This window comes from Paralichthys olivaceus, chromosome 24, assembly GCF_024713975.1.
Source record: "Paralichthys olivaceus isolate ysfri-2021 chromosome 24, ASM2471397v2, whole genome shotgun sequence".
Taxonomy (NCBI): Eukaryota; Metazoa; Chordata; class Actinopteri; order Pleuronectiformes; family Paralichthyidae; genus Paralichthys; species Paralichthys olivaceus.
The window spans coordinates 12,983,906-13,009,171 of record NC_091116.1 but is presented as its reverse complement, the minus strand read 5'-3'; the positions used below and the strand labels follow the sequence as shown (position 1 = coordinate 13,009,171).

At 47.3% G+C, this 25,266-nt stretch overlaps 1 protein-coding gene across 5 annotated transcripts in view; it reads right to left on the bottom strand.

The window, feature by feature from the left end:
- LOC109645447 (nck-associated protein 5-like) overlaps positions 1-25,266 on the bottom strand; it is a 104,401-nt gene that overhangs the window by 67,399 nt on the left and 11,736 nt on the right. For 2 of the 5 annotated variants that reach the window (XM_069520984.1, XM_069520994.1), the window contains exons 1-2: positions 22,296-22,403; positions 4,082-4,155 (exon numbers count right to left, since the gene is read on the bottom strand). In XM_069520984.1, the coding sequence (XP_069377085.1) occupies positions 4,082-4,155; positions 22,296-22,388 (167 nt within the window). In that variant the 5' untranslated portion in view covers positions 22,389-22,403. Of the gene's footprint in view, positions 1-4,081; positions 4,156-19,756; positions 19,917-22,295; positions 22,404-25,266 lie in introns of those variants that run through there. The other 3 variants (XM_069520987.1, XM_069520986.1, XM_069520985.1) reach the window with 2 other exon arrangements.

Sequence of the window (25,266 nt, the reverse complement as noted above, 5' to 3'; positions counted from 1 at the left end):
GCTCCATCCCCGATCACTGCTGCGAGATCGCAGCGTTCATAGCCGCGATATTCTGGCTCAATTTCTAGATGTTGGGATGAAGTGAAGCTGTGTCGTTCATCTTTATTTACAAGATGTCTACGGATAGCACACATGACTCGCTGCTGTTTCTACTCAAGCTTTTCTCATTATGGAAAACACATAATCAAAATAATCAACTGATTTTAAAATGGTCCAAATATCAAATTCCACCAGTGCCTGCAGGCTCAAATGAAGTCCTCACAGACTGATTTATTTACCCGCTGACGGTTCCTCTGAGATATTTCCTTGAGTCTGGACTCCTGGGCCATAAAGTGACCTCTAATGGACGGATTAGGCGAAGTCATTCACTTCAGAGGGCACACAAATATACTCTGGGAGCGTATGAGATCTCTTTGGAGCTTAGCGTGATCAAATTATTGCATTAGACTGGTCAACTTATCCAATTAAAGTTGTAAAATGCATGGCTCTCGTCCAACCGAGACGGCGGCTCCTCGGGGCGTCTGCGGGAGGCTGAACCCTAACCACCTCCTCGTCGACAGAACAGGCCTCTCCGCATACTTCAGCGGAGGATTACAGCCTTTCATGTTGCTCAGACCGCCGGCAGCACACAGGCGTCTTTGAGGCCAGATATGCCTTGTAGTAACATCAGCAAGGTCCAGATTTGTAACACTGTTCCCCAGCCGGGCGCTCCTGTGGTCTTTTTCCTCTCATGTGTAAACACCCGCGTGTTTATTCTCTCGCCCGACCTCACCGTCCTCAGAGAGAGAGCAAGGACGTTTTCTCTCATCGGCGTCCTCCAAATTAAAAATTTGGGGATCGCTCAAAGTCTCTCAAAGGGTTTTTTAATTCCAATCGACCAAAAAATAGAAAGTGATTTGTGGCTTAAACACGCTGTTAATAATGATACAGAGGGATTTATTCTTATTACGGACAAACTCCGCAAAATCTCAACCCTCCCCTCGTCTGAAGGACGAATGGACAGACATGTCGAGCAGTTACAGGCAAATTCACTTACACAAAGAAAGTCCTATTATCAATAATCCCTCAGCTGAGCGCTCATCTGAGCTGACCTCCACTCTCTATCTCCGCTGTCTTCCAAGCTACGCTGCTCCATGAACATGACAAATAGCTTATTGATCAGCAGATGTCGTTGCTAATGTCCTTCCGGCAGCTGCAGCCGCCTGCTCCTCGCAACCTGTCCCAAGCCTGGAGGATCTCCAGCTGAGTCCCACGCCTGCCCCCTTCCTCACCTCCCCACCCACGGCCGGACACCCTCCTCATCTCGTTCAAGTGTGGGACAAGGTGTGGAAAGGGTCACAGACAAACGCCATCTGCTCCGGCAGAGAGAGAATGGCAGGTGAGGCCGGCTTCGGGCCACCGGCGCCACGCTCCACTCCCGCTAAAAACGAGGTCAGGAGAAGATTCAGGGGAAACACAAACACCAGCTCAGCACAGCGACATGTCAACAGTGGGAAAACGTGTGGAAGCAGAGATAGAAAAATCTAATCGACATTGTTTTAATCCACAGGGAAGATTACACAGTCACGGTGCCTTGACGCAGCAGCTTGTCAGAAAGAGGTCATGCAAACTCACTCCCCGCCCGTCATGCCGTTTAGGAGCTGGAGAGCGCCCGTATGTCTCTGCAACACGTCTGTCGCTGAGCAGAAATCTTTAATAAACTCACTGAGCATCTTCCTGAACACGTGACGACATCGTGGGGCTTAAAAAAGACATTTAATTATGTTTAATGAGAATGATGAATAACTGGCAACCCGAGGTCAGCGTCCTACTGTATGCTCTGTCTGACGCTGCCAAATTTGGATTTGCTGCATCTGATGTTGACACTCTGCCGTGGAGCTTTTGTTTCCCTCTGTCAAAGACGTGCTCTGGTTGAATAGAGGCTGCGGGAAAAGCTCGGCCTGCATCCCACTGGGGTTTTGTGCTCCGCCGAGCGATGATGCTGCGGCAGAGTGCGAGGGGCTGGAGGATGTGAAGGATACAATCCAAGCTTCTACAGTTGAACAAAATCATATCTGCAGATTCAGGCTCAAAGGGAAACACATCAAAATGTCTGTAAAAGCTACGTAAGCCATCTTTTGCAGATTTTACAGACTTGTGACCCAGACAGAGTATTTACTAAACTACTATCATTTCTTTTAAAGTTATAGAACGGCCTCAGAATTAAAAAAAACTAACCACAACAAAGAAAAAGCCAAGTCACATTTTTATTTGATGGGTATATCTGATAAACCTCAGCGACACAGAAAAGCAGTCCGGCCCTAAAAAGAAGTCATATTTGTCCAATCTGTGTACTTGAGCGGTGTGAAACTACCCTATAATACGGTACAATGAGAGACATGAATGCAGTGGGTCACTGGGTCATGACGCAGGGATGCAGAGAACTAGAGGAATGTAAGAGCTTCTCTTTCTCCTCTTGACGGATTGATGGGCCCCATATTCTGAGGGGTGGAGGGAGACATGGACGGCGTCGAGCGATGCTGCCTAATAAGGGGAAGGAGGCGTTTTTCGGACTCGCGGTCTATGTTTTAGCTCAACAAAAGCCTTTGTGAAGTCATTTATCACTGTCGACGCTCTGAATTGGACAACACTGGTGGTATGTTGTTTCTAAAAAACTGAGCTTCAAAGATGAGGGACTTTTCCAAAGCGCAGCGCTACAGCTTAAACATGCACTGGTTTGTTTACGGCGTCTGGAAGTTGCATCTCAACCATGCAGAGTTTACTGCAGTGGTACCTCTCAATGCCTCTGCATCACGCTCCCTGCATTTCACTAAAGCAGCTTGCTTATGCTTACCACCACCACCAATGAGGTTACGCTTTCGCCCTGTTGGTTTCAGAAAACGGATTTCCACGAAACCTATTTGAAGGATGGGACAGGAGCCAAGAAAAAAAACTCATTAACTTTTGGGGTGGATCCAGATTGGACATTTCCCCCCGATTTCTCAGGGAGTAATTAATGGATCTCGATGAAAGAAGAGGGCATATTTAGGGCAGGGGTTCTCAAAGCGGGGCCCGGGTACCGCTAAGAGGGCACGATTTGGCTGACTGCTAATTATGAGTGAGTGTAATTCGGTGCAGATCTCAATAAAAATCTGGATCTGATGGATATGCATGTGGTTTGATACGGGGACTGTTGGGCCCCGGTGCTGGTAATCTGCTAATCTAAACGTCTCAGGTCTAAATAAGAGAATACAAACACAGTCATGCAGGGAAATTCACACTAATCCCTCTGACGGTAAATAAACGAATACTGTACTGTGCCTGAAAACATGAACAAGATCCAACAGCTCCAGTCACTACAAGTTCAAGGCTTTCACCTGGTCCTCGGCTCCAAACGTGGGTCACAAAGACTCCGTGGTCATTCTAAGTGGCTGTTAGGTCACCGAGGGTGTCACTGAAGATGACTTCCCTGTCTTATAAAGAGGGGTGGGGAGGGTCATTCCTTTACACATCACTTCCTTTATTAAGGGGATGCCCTGGCCTAGTAAAGGGGATGGTCAGTGGTCATCCATCCCCACAGCCACCCACCCCGAGACCCCTATCCCCCTGTGTCCAACCCCCAGCCCCTCTCTGCTCACTCAGGGGGAAAATTACTTGAGCTGGGGAATACAGCTCCATTGAGAGGGAGCGAGGGCTGAACAAAAGAGGGTGAAGTTTAAAAAATTGTCTCTCTTTTCTAACGGGGGCGGTGCATCACTGGAAGGGCTAAAGGACGATAGGAGCACGGAGGGGACAAGGTCATTAGATTGGCATCTCCATAAGCTCCTCATTCCCATTGTCTGGGCAAATCCACTGCAAAAGGACCTCCATGAGAAATGCCCCCAGTCAACCCCACACTGGGCCCGGAGTCTCCCCTTTGTCCGCCACTTTTTAGTCAGCCTCCAGCACAAAAAGCATTTCTCAGGAACGGCGTACAAAGCTTGTCTCGCGCTCGAAACCAAACAACATTGTTCCGCTGCCTCTGTTCAGGAATGGATTGCAGACAGCTGCTGATGTCCTGAGGCAGTAAAACATCTGCCCAGAAGTCTTGAGAACCTCTTACCTTCGCACGTTCCGGCGCTCGTCCTCAAGCTGCTTGAGGAGCTCGTTGATGCATTTGTTGGCGTCCATGTATTCCTGCATGGGAGAGACGAGAAAAGCGGGTAAACGGTGGAGTCTTTCGGCAAACGTTAATTGGAGATGATTTCAAGTCTCTGTCCAAGTGAGATAAATAATAAGTGTATGCATCGGATGCTGATCAACGTCATGACTGCACTCCTGTATTTCCTACGCTGCAGAAACCCACTTTTCAAACAGTGCAATTAATCAGTTCAGTCTCTCATTCTGCGTCTCGTCATCTCTGCGTGTAACTCCAGAAGCACCTCTGGGTAACTTCTAACGGCTGGCCCAGAAGCCAGTCCAGGTGTGTAACGTCAGCTGGGAATAGCCCGCACTCACAAAACGTGCGCTACTGAGTTACAGCACGGACGAAATGAGCTCAGGCTGAGAGCGGAATGGGAAAAACAGATGTCAGGATTTCTTGGCTTTGGCCTAATGATTTGCCTCTTAGTGGTCCGACTGCATGAGGCAGAGAGAGGAGGGGGGGGGGGGGGGCGGCTTTAAAAAAATAGGCCACATAGACACTGCACTTCAACCATCTGGGTTTTCAGACCTACACAACGGTTCTGACTGTCGGATCCATGCACGCTGAGTTTAGGGCTAATTAATTAGACGTTAGCTTGACAGCTCACGACGCATCTCCTGGGTAAACGGTTATCTCAGTGGGACAGATGCTCTCCATTGATTTCTTAGACACTGCGGTCATGTGCTCGCAGAGCGAAATTAAATAAAGGGGAATCCCATGAAGAGGTCACTAGGCCAGGAATCTCAGTCCAAAGGGAAAACAGGGAGATGTTTGTGTTCTCTGTTTTGACTTTAAACTATTTTTTTTGTAAGTACTGCCCCCCCCCCCTTGCTCAGTTTTTTTTGATATTGTCTATTTCTGTTTGAATCTGACTTATCTCATTATTCACTGGCAGAGATAAAGCCCTTCTGGATGCCACTGAAATATAAAATCCTGGGAAATCGAAAAACAAACACTGCGCCTGTTTTTTTTTTTTTTAAACTTTTTCCAGAACCCCCGTTGTGATACAGTGTGAATAAAGAAGGAAGAGCTTGATCTCATATGCAAATGGGTTTTATTGTGACGATATAGTTATAGATTTCTGAGGAACCACACTGAGAATCTGAATCTCACACACTGCAAAACAAAAACAGCCTCAAAAATAACCTCCTCCAGTTTCTCATACTTAACGTTTGATAATTTGCTCTGAGTAAAGATTGGACTGGTTCTGACCTCCCCGTGACACATCGTCAGGTCCAGACCAGACTCAAAGTACTTCTGTTATCACTGCATGGGCTTTTTTTAACCTGTGGCCTTGAGAGCAACCTACACCAGATGTTCAGAAGCTGCTGCTCTAAATACAGTAAGTGCAGTTGTTTTGTCTCCTCGCTCCGCCTGTGGAGACTGCCACTCGAAAGCTGCCGTCGCCACCAGTTTGCCAGTTGAACGTGGCAAAAGCCCAGGCTCCCTGCGGAGTCGCCAGTCAAGGGCACTCTGGGTAACCATTAAGCAAAAAGCGCCAACGCCAAAGCATGACGACAGATCGATGCTTAACAGCTCGGTGCCGTATTTTCCAATCTCTCTCACGCTTTATGCGATTTTACCACAAACAGGACATTTCCTCTTTATTCATTATTGTCTTCATCCATTTTGACTCATGCAAATCTTTCAAGTTTGGAGCGTGACCAGTTTACAGTGTCGCTGCCTCAGAGCCATGTGTGAGTCAAAAAGCATGCAGCAACAAACCCAAGCTGAAAGGCCATTAGCGCTCAGCTAAGCTCCCAAAGTTAAATTTAGTGTTGGCTCCAGCAGCAGGCAATCAATTGTAAAATATGTCCTCGCTGCGGAGGGGATGAATTCGGTCGCTGTGCAGAAATAATATCACACACGTAGCGTTTAGTTGTAGCAGGAACTGCACAAGAATCCCACATCGGCCATCTCATCAACTTCAACGTGTGACTTTTCCTCCGGCGGCCCGAAAAACTGTCTAAGGTAAAACGTCTGTCTCCGAAAGACCATTAGCAACATGATCCCATAATGATTACGGCTGCTGCACAAAGGGGAACCTTCTTCGTGAAAGCCCCGTGTCAGGGGAAATATTTACAGGCCACATCAGACGTGAGGTAAAGCTGCGTAAGTCTGTGTTGTCATCGCTCAGACCTCCGCTAATGACAGGGCACTGAAATAATCCTCCGCACACATGGAGGAATGCGGAGAATGCGGCGTGCTTGTTGTCATGTGAAATGTGAGGGTATTTAAAGCGGAGATTTAAAGCGTGACTCATGTATGCAACGCGGCGTGTTATATCTTCAGCCAGGCATTATTTCTGACGGTTTTACGGCGTAAGTGAAAGCCACAGCGTTCCCAGAAGACCCAGGTACTCACGTGCAGACTGGGGAGGAAAAAAAAATAAAAAAAACAGGATTTACTGACCTGAGACTTTATCGGAGGCGTATATCTCAGGAGCGGTTTTCTTACAACTGCAGTGCAGCAAATATTCCTCACAGAGGTTAAAATGTCCTAAGAAGGAGTGTGTTATCACCTGTGAAGTATATTAAATCATAAGAAGCATTTTTTAATCGATATCACGACCTTAGATTCTCAATATTTTGCTAGTTGCACTCTTTGTGTCTTTGTGTTTGCTTTCTGCTTTTCCAGTTTTTAGCCATTGAACTGAAGTTGAGGTTATTTCACAACGTTTCACTAAAAGCAAGCATTGATTTTTGCTGTTTGGACGAGCGGAGGGTAAACGAGTGTTAACCCTGCAGGAACCTGCTCCATGACCGCAGGTTCTCAGTAATGTTTATCTGGGCATGTTTACTCACGCGTGTGAGGGCGTTTGATGAGGGAAGAGCCTCCCCCGCCATGTGCACGGCTTGACTCCCACAATCCAGTCGCCTCCAACTGCCCATGTGCCTTTATGAAAATTTAAAATACGAGCGCCTTCCCCCACCGCTTTGGCAAAGAGGAAGAAAACACATGATGCACACGCAAAGCTAATGCAATCTGTTGAAGATTAATGGTTCTCAGGAATTAAACATCAGATGTATGTTTCATCTCGCCAGCTCGCTCTCTTCTTTCACACATTCTTAGAGATTACGGGGGATGAAACCACATCCTGCTTCTTACGTTGCTCTTTTTGGAGTTTAAAATTCAATAAATAAACCCGAAGAGAGATAAGACTGTGACCCAGTCGCCGACAGGGTCAGCGTGAATTCCTTGAAGTCCTCGCCGCGCTGAGCTCCCCGCGCTACCTTGATGTGGTCGCACATCAGACGCGAGGAGATTAGACACCTTGTCGAGGTCTGCAGCTCCTGCAGTGCACTCTGGGAGTTAAGACCCTGCCAAAGACAAGGTCACAACCTCTCCCGCCCCCTCTCTATCCCTGCATCCCAATCCGCTGCACCAACTGATGACATGCCAGCCTGGTCTCCGGTGACTGTAAAACCAACGGCGAGCCCTGAGCTGCAGGTTTGATGGAAAGAAGCGCTCCCATGACGGGCTGCCGCGAGCCAAAGGTTATGCCAACAGATTGTAAGATTTCTCTCTGTGTGTATTTTTATGGCGCACTTGAGAGTGAGTTATGACAGTGTCTTTTCAAGGTGTGGGAGACTCTCCACATCTGATACGCCTGTTAGTCTTGGCCTCCGGCCAGAGATACAGCCGCGCTCGCTGCCAAGTGCTCCTGCCATCCGATACGGCAACATTTATCCGTACATCATCAGCAAAGATGTAAACACAGCAAATTTAATCAGCGACAATGAAAACTCGTATAATTCATAATGACTGAGATCCGATCGCAGTGACGTACTGAGGTAATTCTAGAAACCCGCCTGTGCCTCGGTTAAATTCATTAGTCTTATCAGCTCATTTTGAGCCTCTGTGCCGATGATCCTTCAGTCAGGGGTCGCATCCCCGGTGGCCCGGCGTCCTAATATCAGCACGCCGCATCGGCCTCTCATATCCGCAGACCCTGATAACTCCTCTGATAACCCGCAGCTTTTATCAAGAGAGGGCAGCGACTCAGGTTAATGCGTGTTGTTGCTCATGTGGGGAAAGAGCTACCGAGATCTGTGCAGACGATTTAGCGTCATGATTGTTTTTTATCATGTAGAACAGGACGACCGTTTCCTGTGTGATTTAATGACTTGTTGGATCTGTAGAGGACACTGTTGTTTCTTGATGAGACAGAGGGAAGATTTAGATGTGGAGCGAGCAGGGACGAGATCACGATCCCCGCGCTCCGTGCCGAACAGTGAAGGTTCTGTCTTCTTGTGTTTATGCTGCACAAGCAAAGATCTGTGTGCGGCTGAGATCGGGTATTTTACTGTTTAACCGTGGAAACTGAACAATTCATTAATTCAGAAGAAGAAAAGCAAATAACTTATAAAACAAGTTTCCTTGGCATTCTATTTCTCCTTTTATTGCAAACAAACAGTAAAAATACTCTCATGTGCTCGATAAATTTAATATTGCACGATAACTTAGAAAAGAATCAAAGGCTTTGTCCTCTGCACCATCTATCATCTCTCAATTCCTCTTGAAGATTATTAAAAACAATCAAATCAAGCTCTCACTGCGTCGCAGTTAACGGACCTTCACTCAACAAATGATGCTGAACCAGAGCTTGGCACTATACTGCCTAATTGTGCCTAAAACCTCAATGACTGTAAAGTTGTGGAGCCGCGCACAGTGGCCTCATTGAGCCGAGGACATCGATGCAACAAATGGCTCCAGTGAGCAGGATATTCTTCATCGGCCTGCCTGCCCCAGATGAGGAGTGTCGGGGAATATGGATTACCTGAGATACAAAAGGGAGCCTGTTCATCATCTCACCAGTTTGGGTTATCTGATGTTCCTCCTCCAGCAGCACCCTACAGCCCGGCCCAGCCCAAACATCAACACTCCGCCACCGTCGAGAATCCAAATCCCCACAGATTATCTTTCCAAACATTGAGATACGTCCAGCGCTCCCTCCACCGCTCTCCCAGTTCGACAGAGCGGGCCATTCATGCCTGTTGGGAACACTGGCCGAGCTGTTCGCCGTGAAAATCTCACAGGGGAGAGTTGAGAACGCAGCGGAGGAATGAAATGCATCAGACCTGACATCGCTATTTGATCACTTCCACAGAGCGACCTGTGTGGACGAGCCGCCGAGGGCATCACGGGCCTGAGCGAGTGTGTGCAAGCGTGTGCTCTTCTGAGTTTGTGTGTTTTTATTGAATCCTCGATTCAAGACAAGTCATGTTCTTTAAACTCGCTCAGCAGTGCAGATGTGGGTGATGGCATATTGCATTTCAAAAATAAAAGCTGCACAATGAACAGGGGAAAGTGTGGAGAGCTTGTCCGTCTTTATTTACAGAAGCCGTTTGATTGGACGAAATGAAGATTTCATCACATCCACTGGTTCATCTTTCCTTTTGGAGCCAACACTCGTGTTAAAAAGATGAATTTTCCGTCTTGTCTGACACAAAATCAGCCGTCGCATCGTTTGGTTGTGCGTTACATAAAACATCACAGCTTCTGGTAAGTGCTCTGAGTGAGCGTGACTGGATTGTGTCAGCGCTTTGAGATCTGTAGAAATCCAACATCACAAGAATCCATAAGAAATTAAAATCAGAATGTGCTTGACTGATGTTTGGAAACTCTCTAAACTGTTATGGACATCTATATTGTATTTCTCCCAGTGTACAAATGTTGTATGACGATGGCTGCCATCTTTCATCCTCTTTGTTTTGTTGCCGTGTCTCTTTACTGTCTGTCCTCAGCGTTTTGATGTCGTCGCTCTCTCACTCTCTCTCGCCTTTGTCTCTCTAACCTCTCTGAATCTCCGACAGCAGCCTCTCTATTTCCCCTCCGCTCCTCTGCTTTTCACCAGCTCCAGGTTTCCTTTTCATTTCTGTCATCGCCGATCTCCCTCCCGATGCAAATACACCTGGCTGAATATTGGCCCCCAGATGATAATAAAACCCAGCAACCTCCAGGCTTGTAAAATCTGGGCGCGGGCACGCTGCAGAATTCTGCCCCCTGTGCGCCAACTGTTTCCTCGATTCCCGTCCTGTCTGGAAACATCGGTACCAGCGTGGACACACAGTGTGTTTTTGTTTTTATTTCTAAACGCTGCATTCCTCGACCGCTCCTCCCTGATGGGATAGGGATTTAAAAACTGGGAGTAAAAACAGACATAGGAAATGGAAAAATAAATGTTTGTGTGCATGAGAAATAAAACTAAAATGTGTGTATGTAGAATATATAGAATAACCATCATGACGAGTAACTGACGCTGGAGGTTTGATATATTCTTAAAAGTTCAACTTTAATCCTGAAACATCATCTCCCTTTAACTGAGCAGCTTTACTGCAGCTACTTTTAATTATGCATCAATAATATCTGCAACAGCTCGTCAGCGTTGTCAGGGATTTAACGCGAGCGGCACTCGGCGCTGAAGCACAGGAAAGTGAACAGAGACAAAGAGAAGGAGGCGGCGAGGGGAACTCTCTGCAGAGTGACAGAGGAAGGGGCAGATCAGAGCAGAGGCCTGATGCTAAACAGATGTCGGTCGGTTCACGAGGGGAAGTCGGGCTTCTGTTTATGCAGGCTTTGACAGACAGGCGCCACACCTAAGCGGGCCGTGCTGCAGCCCGAGCATTTGCGTGATCGCAGAGGGTCGATGGAGAGAAGGTGGCGGCGGCTGCGTTCCTTCATGGAAAATGTGTCACATTCTAGATTGAGCGAGAGCCCACAAGAGGATCCAGGCTGTACGTCTCTGCAGCGCCTCTCACCTCTTCTCATTACTGTGTCATCGTGTTGGCTCAGACTACAGCTCCGTTTTTGGCTCGTCAAGTTCTCACCAAGATAAATTAACCTCTTCTGCTGCAGTTCAGCTGAGCGGACAAGAGACGGTAACATTCCAGGTCACAAATCACGAACCACAAACACCAGGGCAAGAGTATCCCGACCTCCAAGCGCGTGTTTTCACACAGATATTTCTTGCCCTGAGTAACTTTGTCAGATTCCCTGACATTTCATGTGCATTAGCTCTAGGCCTCAGGTTTATCGCCGCTTCTCCTTCGTTTAATCCACAGGCTGATTTATTGACAGCGCGCTGAAGTCGGTCGAACCAGGTGCCGGGCAGATGTCGAGCAGGCAGAGCGTCGCATTCCTGCTCGAGAAAAGGCATCAATGTCAGCTTCTGATTTTCTCTTCTGCCTCGCAGCGGGGAAAAGAGATTTCTCCCTGCAGGCATGCGAGGAAAGATAACCGGGGATATGGTAATGTGACAAGTGGACGCTGTTTGTTTGTGCCGCTGTCATCCCCGAACCCACCTGTGCCACTCATGCTTATCAGACGTGCATTTGCTATATAACCTGACAGTGACGGAGCAGCGCAGGTCGAGATACAGTGGGGTGATCTCTTCTCTTTCAAAGGGGGGAGGGGCGGTGCAGCCCGGAGAATAATAATGAGAAATGTGGAAAGAGATGGGTTGTGGTGACTTCTGACCTCTACTGCAGGACTCAGAGCGATGATTGTTCTCGTGGTCATGAATTATTTCTGTGGCGATGCAGAGAGGATGATCACCATGTTTTTGCAGACAGACTGCGGCGGTGGCAGCAGCCTCAGGGTTAAGAAAAACCGGCTTGTGGCCAAAGGGTCGCCTGTTTGAATCTGAAGGCCAACGAGGGGGAAATGTGCACGTGGGAAGTGAACGAACTCTAAAACACATTTCCCTAAACAGCTAAGTGCCCCTGAGTAGTAGTAGCCTGCATTAAGACGGCAGCAGTCCTGGCGTGGGTGGTGTAAATCTAGGTAACCCCCAGCCCCGAGGCTCCGCTGTAAATAAGAACGTCCCCGCTGAACTTTCATTCATAAATAAAACATGCTGCTTTGTTTGGTTCATGTTCATCGCAGACGGTGAACGTCTGACGATCACGAGCAACAACAAAAAAACATATTTGCATTCTTCTCTCTAATATAGGATCGAGTCATGGAGATAGTTTTACTTTTACCTGCTCAGGCTTTGTGAGAAAATGTAGAAGATTAAAAGATTAAATCTTTTCTCGCAGCCTAAATTCACAATCTGTGATGTGAACACATAGAGGAGAGAATCCCCAGAGTTCACATGAAGTCTTTATATTTCACTTTCCATGTTAGGGTGGTGATTCTGGCTCGGAGAGATCATCTGCACCCTCTGTTTTCTGCCTCTGTTTCACAGGTTAACAGGAACGAAGCCCTCTCAGAGCAGCAGCAGCTCCGTCAAGTGATCTGAAAGAGTCCTATAATTCAACAGCATAAAATATTTAAAGGCACCATCATCAGCCTTTGAAAGCCGCTGCCCATTTACAGTCAGAGCTCATCCAGGTTGGGGAGGAATTCCAGTTTGACCACACACTGTATTTACACAGTTAATAGCACTAAACCCTCGTTATCATCTCAAGTGGAGGCTTATTTTTAACAGCCATATTTGTTTTATTTCTTCCAGATGGGAGCTGAGGGAAGAATTTGACATCAGCTCTGTTTCTCATTAGGCCTCTCAGACAGGGTGACATCAGCGGACTTTAATACGCTCTCGTCCCGGCACTGAAACACGATGGATCTCTCACCGCGTGAAAGCGAGCGTCAGAGGTTTCGTGTGATAAATAAATCAAATCCATCACATGATAACTGAGCGTCGAGCAGGAACCTGAACTCAAATATTATTTATTTTCACATCCTGAGACGCTTCGACACTGTTGGGATCAGAATGTGATAGTTCCGCCAGTGTGGGAAAATGTCGCAGTGCAAGGACCTGAATTTCCTTTGGTTAGGCCAGCTATTTGCTCTTACAATAACAACACTGTTCTATCATTATTATTTGTTTATACAGCTAACCCTCTTTATCTGGGGCAGCCCCCTACACCCCCCACTCAATGCTCTCACATTCTCCGAACCCTCTGGAAGCCATTTCTCAAGCGGCGGCGGCCTCAAACGGGCTGATTGAAGTGAGGCAGCGGCTTCATTCTGCCGGGGTTACAATAGCTCGTCCATCAGATGCCCTCTACCCCTGAAAGCATTACCTTCAGCATGAGCTGTTTACCATGGCGTTACACGGGACACGCTAGAGCGTTCCGCATTGTTCCCCTTGTGGGTCAGAAGTTGCTCTCTGGCCACGCTGGTTGCATTATTTACAGAGGTGAACACACGAGAGATTCACTCCACGGTGGGATTGAAACAATCGACGTGAGCGTGGTTTTAGTTTTAATTCGTTATGTGACGATGTAGAAGCAGGTGAAATTGGGATGTGTTGGCAGGACCTCACGCCCACGGCTCCCCGCGACGAGCTGCGACTCTCAGTCAGTTCTTCTCACGGGAGATCGACCCCACTCAGCAGAGTAACAGAGAACAGACGTTCAGGGTGACGAGTGGGCACGAAAGAGGAAACATTCTCCATGTTCACACTCACTCAACCATCACACTCGTTTTAATCAAGCTGCTGGTTTAAGGGCGAAAACGTCGCTTCGCGTTGCTTTAACGTCAGAGGTCGATGCCTGATCACACCAGAGCTGAGAGCGACTGAGCGAAGGCTTGACGAGAAAATGAGGAGCTTTCACCATCGCCTCATTTCAGGATCCTCTCCGAGCACTTGCTTGCACATAAGAGGTCCATTTACAGTGAAATGAATCCTGAGACCATTCAAATGCTTTCCAGGTTCCCGTGCACACACACACACACACTGGAGTCAAGCCGTGCCAGCAGTAGGGGGATGTGGGTCAGGGGAGAAAGGCTTAATAATGCACTAATTCAGCTGGTTCCACTGCGCCCCCCTCCTCAATGCCCCGGCGAGACAGAGGAAGGGTGGAGAAGAGAAACTCTGAGCAGGAAATTCCTCCAAAATAAAGCTTGTTTGTGTTAGAGTGAATGGAAGAGGCTGGGATGTATTGCAATATTTAACAACTACACGCTGCTTTGTGGAGCCGTTTCCTGCAAAGCGATGATAATCCCAAAGAAATGAATCTAATGAAATAATCGCAGGAGTCTTGTTTGCATGATTTCCCGTGTGGAAAACCATCGGCTGCCCCAGCTGTTGTGCCAGATGGATGCAGGGCCGCGGCTCCAGAGCCCGCTGGCTGCCGCGGGTCCCCACAATAGACCCTGACTGACCGCCGTGACCACGCACAAATGCGCTGACCACTTGACACCGCACACAATCAGCCCCGAGGGTCAAACGGTCCTGAGCAAAGTATCCCTCATTCAACGCCGCTCACCTGAGGCTCAGTGCGCCTCATAAAACCCCAATCACCGCTCTGATGTCTGGCGGCAGAGAGAGGATCCCGGAAAATCATTGAGCGCCACAAGCACATCACCATAAAGTTGAATTATGGACTCGTGAAAGGCACACAGCTCATATTCTCTCTTCAGAAAAGCGACTGAGACTCAATAATGCGAATGGCTCCAGCTCGCCAGATGACTCACAAATGTTACTACATGTAGATGATATTGATTCCTTTCATGGATCTCACAGAGAGCACGTCTTTTAATGACGAAGAGCCGAGCATCAAAATGACTTCATCCGAGGGATCGCTGACTGATATTTAAGACACTGTCAGAACGTCCTTTAGAGCTGAATGAGATGCATGCACGTTTCACATCGTTGTTTTCAAGACGTGACCTATGAAATAACATCCTGAGTGGGAAAAAAAGCAAAATGCATCATGGGATGATTGTTTGTTAGCGCTCTAAGCCTGCAATCAATAATGAAAATAACAGCTAAGACGATTCAGACGGAGAAGCCGAGAATACGACTCCACCAACGACAGACAAAAGAACAGACAAACCTCACAGAGAAATCTAATAGTTTCGATTTAAACTCTTGAATCCTGATTGAAGAAAATCTCCTTCCTGTTTGAAGGATGAAAGCAGGCGACTCCTTGCAGCGTATAATTGGATCCACAGAAACGGCCTCTTCATGACGGTGCGCCATCAAACGGCTCCTGCATGAATTTCCTTCTAATCATTGTAATGGCTCCGCTTTGCGTCTCATATTGATGCTTGGCCTTTGAGATAATGTGATGACGGTGGCTGTGTTTAATGCCCTGAGATAACACAGTTGAAATTGCTTTGAAAATGAAGCTCGGTTGATTTCTGGCCTGTAACGTGAGAAGAGAACTGCATGGAGATCGGCTCAGCCCACCTGTCGGCACTGACGGCACCTGACTCCTCAGAAATTCGGCGTGAAGGTCACTGCCTGCTGACGGCGAGGGCTGTGGTCGGGTGCGAGCCACACTGAACTCTACTCCCTCTTGCCTCTCGCCAACTTTTTGCAGAGCGGAGACAAGGCTAGCATCAGCCACAAACGCTTCTGACAGAGCACATTAGCCACGTCAGGCAAAATCAGGTTCCCTGCAAACAACGCCTCATTATCATGCGACGCACTGCAGCAGTTTGAGGCAAGGCAGAGCTCACTGCTTTTGTTGCATCCGCTCTGTCGCTGTGTTTGCACACGAGCTGCTTCCAGAGCAGGATATTTTGGAGAAACATTTCAGGCAGAACGAGCTCGTGCTATGAAAATAACCTCCGGATGTTTCCTCTAAAACAAGTCAGAGAGAATTAAAAACTGGCTCCACATGAAAACCACCATCAGGAAGACAGGGAAAGTGTGAAACACAAGTTCAACCGCTTGTGAAAATGGGTTAATCAGCACTTACTGGCAATAAGTTAGTAACATTGCCCAAATGGTGCATTGTGGGAGAGATAACAGTAGCTGCAGCTTCGCCCCCACGGGGCTCCCACCCTGTGACACATCACACAGCCTGGAAGGAAAGAGTGAGTTCAGCAGCGAGACGATGATGAAACATGCACACACAGACTCCCGCTGCGTCCGCAACTGAGAGCGGCAGAGCGAGGCAGACAGCAAACAGGTGAACGAGAGTTTAAAAAGGACAATGAAAGACAACTGCTGTTGTGTTGTGTAGCATTGCTGCTGTGAGCTGACAGGCTTTACAGGCTCTTTACAGCTGGAGAGACAAGCACAGAGGGAGGGAGCGGTCGCCAGAGGACGGACGGTCAGGGCCGGGGCCACTGCAGGGACGCAACCAGCTGGAGCACCTGGCGTTCACACACACACACACACACACACACACACACACAAAAGCAAACACACGCTAATGATGATGCGAACATGTATGTAGCACATGTATTTGCTCTAAGAGTACAAGCGTAGCACGCAGAAAGTACACACTGGACAAGGGATATGATGACAACAACAACTGCGACGTGGAACAAAGTTCACAAACCAACAGAATGATCAGCGACTAGACCGCTGAGGTTGTCTCATGATCATGTGTCTCGATTATAGAACAGGAGGATGAGGAGCTGGTGCTGAATGAAGTGTGTGTCATTGGTTCAAAGTGATCTTTGTTGTGCGACGCTCGACACCTCTGGAGGTGATATGACCCGAGGCCTGACAACAGGAAAGGCCAACAAGTAGGACTATGTGTTGTGTTATTGTTCTAGTGCATGTTTGTCACCGTTAATCAAGTTGTATTGTATTGTACAGTCTTCATGTAATATTGAGTAACAAAGGTAGAAAAGGTTTCTCGTAAATGACTCACGCAACCGAAACTGCTCCAAAGAAATTAGGCAACCGTATTTTTCACGGCATCTGATTTTCTGTGACAGGTCACAGTATTGATTCATCGAATAAACATGCATCTGTGTGTGTGTGTGTGTGTGCCAGAAACCACAACCTGAGTTTCCCATCGAAGTACGTGCAGCTGTTAACAGGGATGAACATTGTGAAAGACGGACAAACCTGGTCATTCACCTGCTCTTCATTAGATCCAGCGATTAGCTCATTGCGTCAGTGTCGCTACGTGTCAGCAGTCTCTGTGTTCGGCCGGCGTGTTTCTCAAACACTCAACACCTCGCTCCGGAAAACTCGTTCACCATCAGCGTGACCTTGATATGAATATGTTTGTGTGTCTGTTTTGGGTGGTATAGCCGTTGTTGTGGTGGTGTTGGTGGAGGGAGGATAATGTATGCAAAGCTCTGAAGCTGATTTTCGGCTGCTGAAAGCCAATAAGGCGGTATCAAAATGAGGGCAGAGTTAATTAATCATCTCTGCTTCCTTTTCACAGCCCTCCCGCGACTGTCCCGGGGGCTTGTGAGAGTGGGTTTTTTGGTGTGTGTGTGTGTGTGTGAGAGACAGACAGAGAAGCAGGAGGGTGGTGCAGGTTGCAGCTGGGGGATATTAGCATAAAGTAATGTGAGCCAGCAGACTGCTGAGCTCCTGTAAGCCGGGTGCAAACCTCTCAGGGAAAAACAGGAAACGAACTGACACCTGCTTCATTCACTGACCGCAGAGAGACAGGAGGCTAGACACAACAACACCTACAGTATCCTTATTATTAAACCATCAGTGTTCTCATGCAGTATATAGTGTATTTTAACTAGCAGACATGATCAACCAGCAGATATACAAACTACCCTGCACACCTTTAAAGTCTCCAATCAACCAAACAGTCCCCATAGACGTGATTAAGCTGCACCAAACTGCACATCTAGTAAATATGCTTGATTTTCTTCATCATGAATTATTCCCTGGGAAATTATGGAAAATGTCAAAAGAAAATACCATAACAATTTCCTGGATCCACCCCAAAGTTTAATGAGTTTTTTCTTGGCTCGTCCTGTTCTAAAGTTTTTGCGTAATCCTTCTGACGGACAGACTGACAGACGGGTGGAAACATAATGATAATCAACGTAAAACATGGGCTAGAACATGTAAAACCACCTGTGTGCTTTTCTTAAGAGGAGATGTGCAGACACGAGCAGAGACCTTGGCTCTTTATTTTATTTTTTAATATTTTACTATGGCCGTCGGGAGGTTGAGAAGGCTTTTATTTTGGCAGCACTTGCCTGGCCGACTGAGGGCGATAAAGAAAAAGCACTCCTGGACTCTAAAGGTGCTTTGCATGCCAACAGAACACAAAACGTCCACTTTCGCTTGTGGCTCTGGTGCACGCAACTCTTTCACTCGACTCGCTCTGAAAGCAACGTTTACAGGGAAGAGACTCGTTATTTGAATTGGAAGTTTTGAGAGCTGCCAGAGTTGCAGAAATATGATGGACAGAGTAGAACATCCCCCATAATGCCCGGGAAAAAGAACTAAAGATGTGTTTTTGCTTCGCAGAAGTCTTTCAGGCTGGAAAAAGGCTCAGTGGGTCAGTGTGTGTGTGTGTGTGTGTGTGTGAGGTTTGGGGTTGTTGGGGGGGATTTCTTAACCGAGCACGGGGAGTGATCTGGGCACGAGGAGGAGTGAGGGAGTGAAATAGGATGGAAAAATGCAATCATGCATCCCGGGCCTCTCCAGCTCCTCGTTGTGTGTTTCTCCCTCCTCCTCCTCGACGAACCATTAGTCACTATCCCGCTCCTGTTAATGTAATTAGATAAAGGATATATGGAGTCCCGGAGCTCGACGGAGACATTTGTCTGCATAATTGTGTCCGTGCGGTGGCAGAGGCAGAGAACCCCTGGATCTCCACAAAACACCTCCGGCTCCATAATTCAGAAGAAGAGTGAGAGAAGCATGAAGATAGAGATGAAAAGGGGGAAAATCATCGCTGAAATATTCCATTTTCTTTTTTTTTTATCTTGTGATATGTCTCCAGAGGAGAACAAATCACTTTCTTTCTCGAAACACTCGCGCCAAAAAATAAGAACTAACCCGAAAACCAGAAGAGAAGTCGGGGATCAAACGCTGGCGCTCCAAACCGTCCACAGACCATGTGATATTTTTAGATCTGGCTGTTGCCACATGTTCCAATGTTTTCACCTCCCCCCCAGACATACAGCACATACTGTACACTGTGGACGTCCTACGACAATAAGTGAAATCTCACAATCAAACTCAAGCATTCTGGGTAAACTCGCAGACGACAGGCAGGTCCCCAGATTCTGATCGGAAACATAAAACAAGCTCAATTCTCGCATGTAATTAGTTGCTGTGGCAGCTTGTTGGCTACTGACCTACATATGGAACATGGTAGGATCGCACACACTCTGGAAACTACACACACACACACACACACACACACACACAAACTGACAGTGACAGCTCAAAAAGCACAGCCAGGGCTCTGAAAACTATTATTTACACTGCGGATTTGTTTTTTGACAACAACGAAAAATGCACAAGGTGATGTTTTCAATTTCTTGATTCGTGCAAGAAACAATGAAAAAACAAACTATATTCAATTTCCAGATCGGAAAAGCTGCAGATTCTCACAAAAATTATATAAAAGCATGAAATAAATATGAAAACACGCGTCATTATATTGCACATGACCACAGATATAGAGATGCACGCAGCTAAAAAGTGTAAATGCTGCAAACAGACAATTGGTTCCTCACTTTCCCTTCCGCATCCACCACCTGCCCTGCACCTCTAACCCTGGGGTCTCCAGTCAGACAGGCGACGTACGTGGTCGTGGATCTGGGAGCGGACCGGAGGGCAGGATGTTGCCTGATTACCGCCCAGTCAGACCTACTTCCAGCTCCACGCTGCCTGTCCCAGATACCTCCTCCACAGATGCAGAGCTGGAAGGTTTCGGGGGGGGGGAGGTGCGGAACCAGACTCACCGCCAGCAGCTCCAGCAGGGGAAGGTTTCGGATCCTCCCGCACACGACGCCGTGGTCCACGAACTGGCTCATCCTGCGTCCTACTCTTTCTCCTCTGTTTGCTCCTCTTCTTCCGCTTCGTTCCCCACTTCTGCCCTAACCGCCTTGCTGCGTCTCAGCTGCTGCCTGCCACTGTGTGCATGTGTGTGTTTCCATTTGGCTTTGTTGTGTGTGTGTGTGTGTTGGCGTGATGATGCAGCAGGCAGCCGTGCAGCCTCGTCTGAATTCTCGTGTCTCCTCAGCCAGGCCACCTCAGCTCTTGTCAATATTTAAACAGCGATTCAAGTCAGATTAAATCACCTGGGCATGACCACTTTTTGGTTTCCCGCTCAGCCGAGTGTGTGTTTGTGTGTGTTATGAATATGACTTTGTGTTTGCGGGTGAGGTTTGTATTTGTGCACCAGTGCGAACACATAAAACATTAACACAACTCCACGTTATCTGATTTCTTTCTCTTTCTGAAACTCAGTCGCATCTGAGCAGTCCGTCTCACTATCACTGTCACTACTACTGCTGCGCTGCTGTCGCTCACACAGTCACACTTCCACAGCGATGTAAAGAAAAGACTTGGCAGCAGGACGTGTGCGTGCCTGTTCGTGCAGCAGAATCAAAACTCCTTGACATTTGCCTCGGGAGTATTTTTCTGTCTCATGGCGAGCGCAGCGAGTCAGGTCGAAGTCAAGCACGCTCTGTGACTCTGGCGGGAAAAAAGAGGGATCTGGGAGCAGCCACTTCGTGCCGGTCTGTAGTGTGGACGGCACGAACAACCACAGCAACAATAAGTTCAAACTAAAATGGTGTGGATGTAGCCAAGATTTATAACAGGCTCGAAATGTTACGACAATTTCCTGACGATAAAGGTTGTGTCATTTGAGCAAAAGCGAGTAAATGGTTCTTACGGTTTGGGAAAGATCATGTGATGAAACCAAAAGCTTCAGATTTGACCTTTCGATGAGAATGTTCCCAAGCTAATGAATCAGAGCTCACCGCCGACTGCAAACACACAACTTGAGGGAAAACGCAGAGAATGAGTCGCGAACCTCAGATTGCACGTTAGGTTTCGTTCACATTGGTGCGGTGCAGGACGCTGCACAATAGATAATGACAGTTCTCCGCTTCTGAATGGAAAATCAAGCGAAGCAGCTCTGGAGACACTGTCACATTTCTCCTTAAAATATCCACTGAAATCAATTTTGGATGCTGAGTTTATTTTTGTCGACGTGGATTGTTTGTTTTCTGACCAGGCATAAATTGTCCTGGAGGGAGGTTAAGCAAAAGCCTGTAAATATAGAAGAAACTTAAGTTTTTGAGCTGAACAAAATGTTACGAAGTCGCCAAATGAAGCTGTAACTCCTCGATTCAAAAGCTGGGACTCACTTACGGCGCATTTTTAAAGGTTTTATGATCAATGTATGAAACTTAACTTGAGTGTGAATCCTCTGCTCCCACTGACCTATTTCAGCCGTCCTCCTCAAACACTGTTTACAAACTCGTCAGTCGACAGGCGCTCGGACGAACCTCGCTGAGGAATTTATGATGACACACACCGGTCAGGCCACGCGGGGCGAGCTGCGGACATGCAGGTGTTAAGATCAGCCCTGAATACATTCCTCTCACTGACTAAGTGTTTTCCATCAAAGCCGCTCCTCACACCTTCATTAAATAGATAATTACTTTGAAATCTATGGTGTGGTTTTCACATTCATGAGCGACCCGAGTGAAGCTAATGCCACCAGTCATCCGTGCATCAAACCTAATTAAAGCAGTTAACCAGTTCATGCAGAAATAATAATGACCATTCTATCACTGGGAGGAGCAACCATGTCTATATAATAAAGATTTTCATAATGCATCTTTTGGCAATTCAGGGACGCTTCATTTGTCAGCGAGGAGGCATCACGACACTAATACCCACATAATGATTTAGGTCTGGGATGGATGGAAAATTGAATTAGAGTATTTTGGGAAAACATCTTTAGCAAATGAGACCATTTGTCAAAGCCTCAATTAGAATAATGGTCAAATAATATAAATATAATAAATCAAGGGCATTTATTAACTCTGCTTTGGAGGTTATATTTTCACCCGCCTGTTTGTTTGTGTCTCTGCAGGGTTACGCAAAAACTTCACGAAAAATTAAACAGAAGCATTCAGGGAAGACGCCACAAACATGTTACTAGCACCAATGTGTAGCTGAGATAACGTGGATTCTAATAAAAAATCAGTTTAAGAAATAGAATGCAGGATTTAAGAGCCTTCAGCTGTAAGGTGACACCTAGGAGGGACGAACCATTCGTCGAGTTAGAAACTATTTGTCAATTATACAGCACTGAGATTCCTCCTCGGTTGCATCAATGTGTGTAAGAATGTGCAGAGCACAATTAAATCCAGGTCGTAACCCACCAGCCCTTTTCGTTTGAACCCATAACCCTTTAAAAGCAGAGAGGTCACCAGGTGCGAGGAAGCGCCCCTCCTCTGTGAACACCTGGTCGGAACCCACCACACACGCCTGTCCAGCGCAGCCTCCGTCGGGTGAGACCATTACCTGGAAGTCTCGACATTTGAGTCCCACAGTCTCCTCAGGCACGCACATGTGTGGTAACAAGCCCTTCATAAGTATTTGGGAAAACACTCAAACACATGCCGATGCGTGTGAGCACACATCCACATATTCGCGCACATGCTGGCACGCACACTCTGCCGTCATCTATCAACCTGGAACAAAACAAACAAGCGAGGCCTCAGCACTTATGTGGAGCCGTATATGTTGTTAGTTTTATATAACCAGCGGTCCGAGCTAATGCAGAAACATGTAAATATTTTCCCGGACTCGGCAGGAAGAGACTTCAGGGTCATTATGTCACTTCCCAGACCACCGAGCGACCGGACAAGTGGAATCAAAAGTTCGGATTGACGCCAAGAAGAGCAGACATGCGAAACACTCGGCTTCAGTCCTGCATCGTTATTGACGCAGGAGGCGTTCAGACGAAGTGTCAAGTGGAAGATGCACCTGGGGCCGTGGTTACACGTGTGATGGATGACGGAGAAAATGCGTCTGAAACGTTTATTATGTAGACAAGTCTTCAAGAATGAGAGAACAACAATCCGTCAACACAAAGTGGCTCTTTCACAGATCCAGAACAACTCAGATCGAGTGGATTCATCAGATGGCAAATAAAAACCTGCCAGTGTGAGTCTTTCACAGACACATCAGTCATATCGTTTGCATATATGAAAACGTCTATTTTACAGAGGACAAATACAGAAAAAACGTCTTGACATTTCAGCAAACCTTCAACAAAACACTGACAAACTCTGTGTCCTTGCTTTAAGACCGACATCGGCCTCAGTAAACACAACAACAATCCTTGTTCCCCCACATTTCCAGCTCGTCTCAGAGAAAACCGAGCATGAAAGAGCTTCCTCTCATCCCAGCTGAGCGTCTGGCTCCACGCCTGATGAGGAGGATCACAGGGCGTCCTCTGTGCAAGAAGAACAGACAGGACACGCTCGCCACCGCACCACCTTCTGCCTCCCACACCCGCACCCGGTCCCTGCCAGGAGGCCACAGAGCGAGCCCGTCCCGCCCCAGCTGCAAGGTGAGGAGGTGGGCTTCCCTTGGCTGACAGATGCAGCCCCTCCTCTTCCTACGGCTCCCCCCTGGTCTTAATCTGCACGTCCAATCCTGTTAGCCACCCTCTGCCAGTTTCGCCTCGTTCACACTCAAACCTGCAGTGCCAGCGTCGCATCCAAAGCTGGTGCCTCGACTGCACATGATAAACAAACATCCCTCAGTGGAGCCGGAGCCTCCATGGCAGGTGGACGGGGTTAACACCCTGTGTCAGGATCACGTTTCATGTTTCTCACACTTCCTACAGAAGTGCATGCGCTATCTCTGTGCATGTTTATCGTAATTTGCAATAAAATAAAAGCATGAGAAAAGCGTAGCTACGGTTGCTTCGTAGTAATCAAATATTCTAAATTGAATCCAAACCATTTACAGTTGGTGTGAATGTAAAGCCGCAAGATTTTTTCACTTCCATTTTTGCACAGATTACTGACACGCACAAATGCAAGCGGAATAATCTGCATTTCTTTCCACACATTACAAATCTTTAGTCTTTGTTTGGATACAGAGATATGACAGATGTAGGTTTATTATCTTCACTGTGTCTTCGTGCCCGTGCTAAAGAAACCCGACCTTCACATTTAAAGTAATATATCATCACGTCAATGGGTTTTTTTGTTTTTGATCATGAATCACAGTCACAAGAAAATGACATTTACAGCTTCTTCTGGGAAAAGCGTGAACATGTGATGCGATCACACAGTCTTTATGTGTAAAACTGATATAATCAAAGCTTTATTCCAAATGGAATACGCATCGTGTTGTCTCCCTCCGAGCTGAACAACAACTAATGTATTCAGTGGTTTGTGTGACTCTCTTAATCGTGACAAACTCCCAGAGTAAATGTGAGGACACGCTGGTGGACGTACCGGCGGCCTCTCAAAAGCTGCCTGTGTTCTCTGGTGCCAGCCTCTTTTGAGGGAAACCACAAGGTGAACGGAGATTGGGGTGACAACGCATGTGACGCTATCATCTTTGATCTCCATCACGATTGGAGGAAGAGAGTCTGTAATTGGCGCCTCGTCTCAAAAAAGGGCATAAAGGACGGTTTCATTGGACGAGGGGCAAATGGACGTCCAATTACAAGAGCTGGCACGGAGCCCTGGGTGAGAGGGGGCACACACGAGGAAAAAGCCTCCTCTATCAGTTTGGATCCGACCCAGAAGCTTTGCTTTTTACTTTCCGACTGATTATTAAAGCGCCGCTGATTAAGCGAAGTGAAACAAACCCGCTGCCCCACAAGATAACAGTGTTTACAACAACGCCCAAACGCAATTTATTTTATGTTTCAGAGCCTTCATTACTCAGCCATGCGACATACATGCAACTTGTGACGTGAGTCAGAGATTTCACGCACATTAGCCCACATCAGCATGTCAGTGGCGTCCAACAGAGACGGTTCACATGCCAAGCTGAGAGCGAGCAGGTCAGCTAGAACGCTCGGCTTCGGGATCACCGACGGCAAATCTCTCGCTTTGCTCACCTGAAATTAATCTCAAAACTCTGCTCAGATCCCTGCAAAGGCCGGAAAACACATTTCTGACACCACGTTGTGCGGGCGGCTGATCGGGGAAATGAAAGAAGCGTGTAACTCCACAACACGTGATGGTGACATCTATAAAATATCATATAATTGCCCTAATAAAAACACAGACGAGGTATTAACAGGGGACTGCCAAATCCTGTTACTTGGAGGTTGGAAAAACAGACGAGAGGCTCATATCAAAACAGCCTCGACAATTATTAAACCAATTTTACAAGCGGATGGAGGCCGCTCAGTCTTATCCACAGCGTGTGGTTGGTTATGAGGGAAGCTGCAGGCTTTCAGAATGGAGTTTCGGGA